Here is a 7,357-nt window from a genome sequence, read left to right on the forward strand (position 1 = left end):
TTAACACTTTACGGCTGTACCTGCTGGGCGCCCGTTCTACGAATACATTGATGTGGTTTATCGCCTTACCCCCTTGCGACATTCACTTGCCATTAGAAACACAACGGCGAAGGGTTACATCTTTTTGATATCCTCTCCTGGTGGATTATACCCGTAGATTATATCCTCTCTCAGCGGATTATACTGAAGGATTGGAATTTGGAATTTGATTCAATGCAACCAAGAATTTATGCACACTTAAGAAAACGTAAAAATTCCGAAATAAATCTATTTTTAACTGATTGAGCAGCGCAAGTCACGAAACGTCGATGTGAGAAGAATAGGGAAACCTCCACTTTTTGATTCTTATATTCTGACACTTAAACGGAGAGCAAAAATTATTTTTGCCAAATACCCATTTACTTGAGAGAAGTATTGGTTTTTTCAATACTGTATTTCTTCAGTCGAGTCAGTCCTAAAAATCATGAAATTTCAGATTTCACTGAAAACTCAATATAATTTAGCACTGAAAATTGATATTAAATTGGAAAATTAAATAAATTAAGAAATTCTCGTCTTTATGCTGCTTAAAGTAGCTCTACCCTTCGGCCGGATTACACTTTTGAATATTTTCAGTTTTTAAATTTTGCTAAATTGCATGGAAAAAATTTGAAAAAATTTATACCCAGTCACTATTATCTAAAATAAATTTTGCAAAATACTGATATTTTTTCAAACATTTCCCTCCTATAAATAAATAATAAAACTTGTTTGCAAAACGGTGGATTATTTTTTATGAGGTGTCAAAAAAATTCTTGATTTTTTCACATCTAATGAAAAAAAAAACAGATTTTAATCTTTGATTACAATGGAAATGTTTAGTTTAAATTAAGAAAAAAATTAGAATTCCGAATCTAATCGAGTTTTTTGCAATTTTTTTGCAGTTTTCAATAATCTTTCAATTTCCGTAAGTGTAGCACCACTTTAAAGTTCTGGAATTTGACTGAACTCTCAGTGAAACCTGAAATTTCATGGTTTTTCTTGAAGGATTCGAACATGCGTGTTCTCATCGTCAGTCTTGTTAATTCTTATCCAGTCATAAGAATTCTGTACCGGCGAAAAATTCTCAAAGAATCATTGAAACCCGAAAAAATTGCTTGATAACTCATCCTCAGTGAATTGACCTATAAAAGACTCCTGAAACAAATTCCCCCACCCGGAAACTTCTGTAATATTGCTTCTCAATTTCTCCACAAATTTCATTAAAATTTTTGCTGAATGGGGGCGAAGTCATCGAGAAGTTTTCGTTTCGTAATTATATTTTAAGGATTTCAAACTATTGAACTACTCAGCCAAGTGAAACACCTGAAGACATCCAACGATCTCAAGTGCAGGAAAGATCAAACACACGGCTATATGAAAGAAGAAGTAACGACTAAGGGTAAAACGCTGACCCATCTCAGAAGAGGCAGCACGCTGTCTGTACATCGTAGTTGCAAAAGAGGATACTAAAACGGAAGCAAAGCTGAGTGGAGGGATGAGAGGGTCCTGGCAAGTAGTGTATGAGTGGCCCTACACCCGCAGTGGCACCAGACCGCGCGCCCGCGGTACAAGGCGAAACCGTAGAACTTTCCCTGCGCCTTGGCCGTCTCTCACTCTCAGCAAAACTTGCACAATTTCGAAGTAATGAGGCAACCCCGGCCGTCTTCAATTAATAACACGCTGAGGCTCCTCTGCGTCGCGTGACTTACTGCCTTCTCGCCCAGTTTACCCGCATGCAGCATCTGCTACCATTCAAGATTGGTGTGGGTACACACTTGAGCTGAAAAAAAGGGGGAAAAAACACGACTCGCTCAAGAGATATCAGACAGGAGGAGGAAAAAATCGTGAGAAGTTTGTGATGAACTATTGATGGTGCCTTTATGTACTGAGAGAGTTGCCAACACTTCCGAAAATCTCTAAATTAATTTCTCCCTCATAAATTTCAATATATAAAATTTTATAAAAAACTTACTAGTCGCAAATTATCCTGAGTGATCTTAATTGTTAGCTCAGAGCATCGCTGAGTCGATACAGTGAGTGAAGCCTTCAGAATAGCCTTCAGCACACAGTGATTTCAATCAAGATAGCTGAGTTCAATCGTTGTTCACAGCTCACGTTTAAGAATGAAGATAAAGCCCCGAAAAGATAGGGAAGAGGATGGGTTTCATTACTTGATAAAATTCCAAAAACGCTCCTGATGTGGAAGGGCAATTTTCCAGGTACACAACCCTCCATTACTGAAAATATTCCCCTGAGACTTGCAGAGTTTACGGTGTTAGGCCAGAGGGGAGATGAAAAAAAGAGAAACATCTTCGGCAAATTTACTGCGGGACTTATTCGACTGATCGAAACTGCTGGAAATAGTCACATAAAACAGACAGACATGAGCGTTTCCTTTTCGACTCTCGAGGATCTTTTTCATTTAAAAAATTTTTTTTCCTTTTATAACCAAGAGGTGCACGAGGGTGACGTGAGATTTTCACGAGACTGCTCGAAGAGAGACACGTGAAAATTATCGCCAGTTGTATGGAGGTAAACCGAGGGCGACGCTTTTCATGGAGACGGTGGAGACGACCTCGAGAATACCAATGACTCAGAGACGTCGACCTTTTTCATTTTCGCAAGCTTCCGCATTATGAAAATTGAATTTCCAAATTTCCATTATTTATTGTTGAGTCTGGAGAATAGCCAAAGTTTTCTTGACGGAAATTGGAAGTGCTACGGTATAGAATGAAAACTGGGAGAATACGGTATCAGTTTTTATGAGATTTTTCAAAGACTCAACTTAACGTCAACATTTGAGTAATTTTATTTCTCAAGTGATTTTCAAACTCATATAAATATTATACTGTAAATTAAGGATGTTTAGCCAAAACCCACATTGTTCACCATATTTTGATATTGTCTCATAAGGCAGGTTCGTGGAGCCACACATCAGTAAAAATATTGATCCTTCCATCGGGGCATCCTAGGGAGAAATTAATTTCTGAAAATCACTTCTTGTAACATTACGCTTAGAAGAAACGTGAGCGTGTGAAGTTTGATTGAGATGTTGCATGTGTTAGACACTCAAGATATTGAAAAAAAACCACAAGCTATTTACTGTAGACTATGCACTGAGAGAAAAATATAATTCTTCTGACTATATTCCATCGCCATCGAATTATAGTCAAAAAGTCTTCAACAATTTTTCATGGGTTACGGTAACTATGGCCGGAGAAGTAATTACTACAATGGAATGCAGTCATTGCAACTATTTTATAGTTCTCCTCACGATAGATTTGTCGTGGTTACTTTTGAACTTTGGTTTGTTTAACTGCATTTTGATTTGCAAAAATTACGCTTGTGAAGTTACTATAACGTTATGTGCCTCAACTATTTTCTTATTGTAAATCGAACTTCAGATTTTTCTCTCAGTGTGGAAAATCTATCGCCGGCGAGAACAACTAATAATTAAAACAATTGGTGCATTTCACGTTGAGGCTTGAGATGTAAAATTGGCATTACTCCTCAGGTGAGCGGCACAGGCACACCCTCCCCTACTAGATGTTACAATCACTGTGTGTGTAGGTGTGTACGTGAAAGAGAAGAAAGTATATAGAGGAATGGGGTTGAAATTCAGAAAGTATATGCGTAGAGATAGAGAAGAGAGAATGGCCCCTGGTTCGCCTACGCAGTGGAAAATTAAATATGAGCGCGATTTTAGTCGAGCAATTTATATGTTAATTCTCGTGGGTATGGTAAATCTTCCATTCTCAGGTTAAAATGCCATATATCTATTTCTCTCTTCTTCATTCGTATCCCCTCCGGCTGTGCTTCTGCCCGAATATTTAACGATCCTCCTATTGTTTCCATTTCGATGTTCCTGGGAGTCACCTCACCATAAGTAGAATTTCCCGAATACATTTGCCGGGATGAGTATATATGTGCAGACCGTCTTTTCAAAGGGGAAATTCCACTTCTGGTGAATTACAAATGGGGGTAAAATGTTGAGCTCGGAGGGTGATTGCGTTTTCTCTATTCATTGTGAATTCGGGGTATTAAGTTCTTTTAATATGAGGCGTTCATTATTTTTAGAGGGGGAAATGCCGGCGTTAAGGATTCATTGGGGCCTTTTCGCAAAAATTCACGTTTTTTCCATTTTTCTGACAAATTGTTGATCGGATTGACGTGAAAAAATGTACCATTTCTGCGTTTTATCAGTACTTAATGACTCACGAAATTTCATGATCGTGCAATCATTTTCCTGCGTTTTTTCTAACAAGATCTATGCGCGCGTTAATCTATTCATTTGTTGAAATGAAGAAATGGAATTCATTAAATTTAATTTTCTCATGAATACCTTATAAATATTGATAATGAATCAAAGAGAATTCGACTAATGATTGAAGTGAATAGCGAAGTAGAGTAAAAGAATCAATAAAGAATTTTTCATTTTCAATTAATTATCTTCAATTTTTTTAAATAATCGGTGTCCATAAAAGGACAGAATTTATTAATTTCACCGATGATATATATACATGTGAAATATATATATTATTATATTATATTAAAAAAAAATTTACCACTGAAGAATTTGAAATTATGTCACTGAAGAATTTGAAAATGCCGCGTGGTTTTTTGTGAATAACTGCGTGTCACATGTTAACCAATCAGAATTAAGGATTAGCGGTCAGGCAGTTTCGAGATATTTCGATATAAAACAACTGCACGTTTCTTTCATCTTTAGTAAATAGGAGGAAACTTTTCGGAAATTCATAAAACTTTAGAAAAAATGTAGGAAAATGATTGCACTATCATGAGAAATCTCACTCCAATAGCCCGCGACTTTGAAAACTCACAGTAGTCCCCTTAAAAGCGGATCAAAATAATTCTTTCTGACAGTGCACTTCTACGATATTTTAACATTTAATTCTGACTTTTCTGCTGACACCAGACTCTACTGATATAAGAGCATACTACGTCAATCCGCCACTGGTGTCTTCATCTGTTTGGTTTATTTTTCCCCTTCCTTTGCTTTATTTTCCTCTGCTTTTCCTCCCCAGTTAACTATTTCAGTGTTCCACGAAGGCCACCCAAAAAGAGCTTGCGAGTAAAGCAGCTCACAGTAAATCCCTCCGTAATTAAATTGTCCTTTGTATTCAGAGGTCTTGAAAAGGAATTAAATTTTCATTTTTTTCACTCGCCAACATAATATAAATGATCAATCCCGTCATTTCCATATTTTTCGTTGTTTCTGTGTGCCTACCATTGCGCTGTTACATGCAGGAAACGTTAAAAATAATTTGGTCTGTTTGCAAACGAAAATCGTCAATATTGGTTTTATTTTTCATATGAAAATTGTTTTTAGAGCCCGAACGTGATATTTCATACTTCAATATGTTTCAATTCGTGAGGTTCAATGTTTACTTCTGTTCCGCGGAAGCCTGTTCCGACAAATATGCACTCCGCGTCGATCTCTCGCCAAACCGCCTCGAAAAAGGGGACATGAATAATAGAGAATTATAGACATGAGCACATTGTGTAACATCCCGTATCGTCGAGAACATGCACTGATAGAAAGGATTAGTTATTGTTAACGAATGGATTTGATATTCATTCGTTGATAATTAACAAATGCACATTTGTTAGCTATGAACCATTCGTTAACTATTAACGAATATTCATTTGGAAATTCAATAAAAATTACCAGAAAAAAACGTAAAAATTACGTCGCAACGTAATCCGCGAGCGAAGTAAAATTCAATAAAAAGCGGAAGTCGGAACTGAAATTGTATGAATCGCCACATGAATTCTACGATTTGTTCCGTAAAAATTAACCACTCGTCTGATGACTCACCGCTGTGGGGACAACAATTTGTTCCGTAATTTTTCCCCAATAAAATTGTTGAACGTTCAAGAATTTTTGATTTTGGAGGCATATCAAGTCGGCAAGTTTCTGTAAGATTTTACTTCTTCGGGAAAAATTGCGTGACAATTTCGTACTTTGTTCGGTGATGAACCTGAGAATTCACTGAACGTTTCAGATTTCTTCTCTTCCATTCCTATAAAAATTGCCGGAAAACGATTCCCCATTGCGGATTACGTGAATTGTTCCGCAAATTTTTACTGAATATTTCTCTCCGTGTATCCTCTAGCTATTATAGCTAGAATTCTTTCCCATGAATGTAATTAGCTGATGAAATAATTTTCCCTACATTATATGAAAATGAAACTGCACATTTCTTCGGATCCCCCGCGGATTATTTTGTCGAGTCAACCGCAGCAATACAGCAGTAATACCCTGTGGTACGATATACCTAGAATTTAATTAAGAAACCGTCAGGAATTGTGAAATGTTCAATTTTAATTTCTGTCAAACACTGGAACTGTCCTTCCACGTAAATTCTCGGAAAAGCACAGGTCCAGAATGACGTGTGGTTGAGTGCCTCTTGACGTTACCCACCACAGAAAGTGCAACAAAGAGGAACTGACAAGCAGTGTCGGCATAACAACATCATGCAGCTATTGTGTAGGCGTGCTATTAGTTTGGGGGAAAATCGTGTGTATCTTGGGAAGTTCCTGACTGCAGTGTCAAACTATAAACACCTACTTCACTATCATTTTTCCTCCATGGTTTTTCGTTCCTTCGGACAACAATCGTATCCTGAAATTGCAGGATTGGTCACGTAGTGCTTCGAAAAATCAATTTCATACAACGTTTGTTTTGCCGAGACCGAGAGGGGCCATTTATTTGGAAATCCGATGACACAGTGATTGCTGATCTCACATGATTTCATGCAATCTTTGATTTCATGCGATTGAAAGAATTATATTTTTCAAAAGAATTATTAGAAATTCTTATTGTCAAAAGAATTATTAGAAATTCTTATTGTCAAAAGAATTATTAAAAATTTTTATTGTCAAAAGAATTATTAGAAATTTTTATTGTCAATAGAATTATTAGAAATTTTTATTGTCAAAAGAATTATATTTTTCTCTCAGTGCATTATCGAAACATAAGCGAAGACCGGAAATTGTCCATTTTAGTTATCGAATGTTGACTTCCGTCCATGCTGTTGTTGGTGGCATTGTTTATTATGATAATACTAACTTATCTTTATCGAGTAATGTGAAGTTGAGTTAGTGAACTTGTTCAAAAGATGATAAAAATTATGGACGCGAGTTTGCAAACAGGGGAAAATAATTTTAATAGCCGAGGAGGTTTCAAGGATCTACTTTTTTCTCGGCTTGAGTTTGAGAAGAACTTGTTGGTATCTTCGGTGAGGGGTGGAGTTTTATTATCGAGATCTTCGTGTATTGGGAAAAGTAATCCATAATACAAAGAAGTTTCTTC

General features: G+C 36.6%; 1 protein-coding gene across 1 annotated transcript in view; it reads left to right on the forward strand.

Moving 5' to 3' along the window:
- Nucleotides 1-1,491, forward strand: part of LOC107037628 (insulin-like growth factor-binding protein 7) — a 38,136-nt gene extending 36,645 nt beyond the window's left edge. The window contains exon 5 of the mRNA XM_015256273.1: nucleotides 1,307-1,491. Coding sequence (XP_015111759.1) covers nucleotides 1,307-1,491 — 185 coding nt within the window. The remainder of the gene's footprint in view (nucleotides 1-1,306) is intronic.
- The last annotated feature ends 5,866 nt before the right edge of the window (nucleotides 1,492-7,357 follow it).

Source organism: Diachasma alloeum, unplaced genomic scaffold, assembly GCF_001412515.2.
Source record: "Diachasma alloeum isolate Michigan unplaced genomic scaffold, Dall2.0 Dall_scaffold_00269, whole genome shotgun sequence".
NCBI lineage: Eukaryota > Metazoa > Arthropoda > Insecta > Hymenoptera > Braconidae > Diachasma > Diachasma alloeum.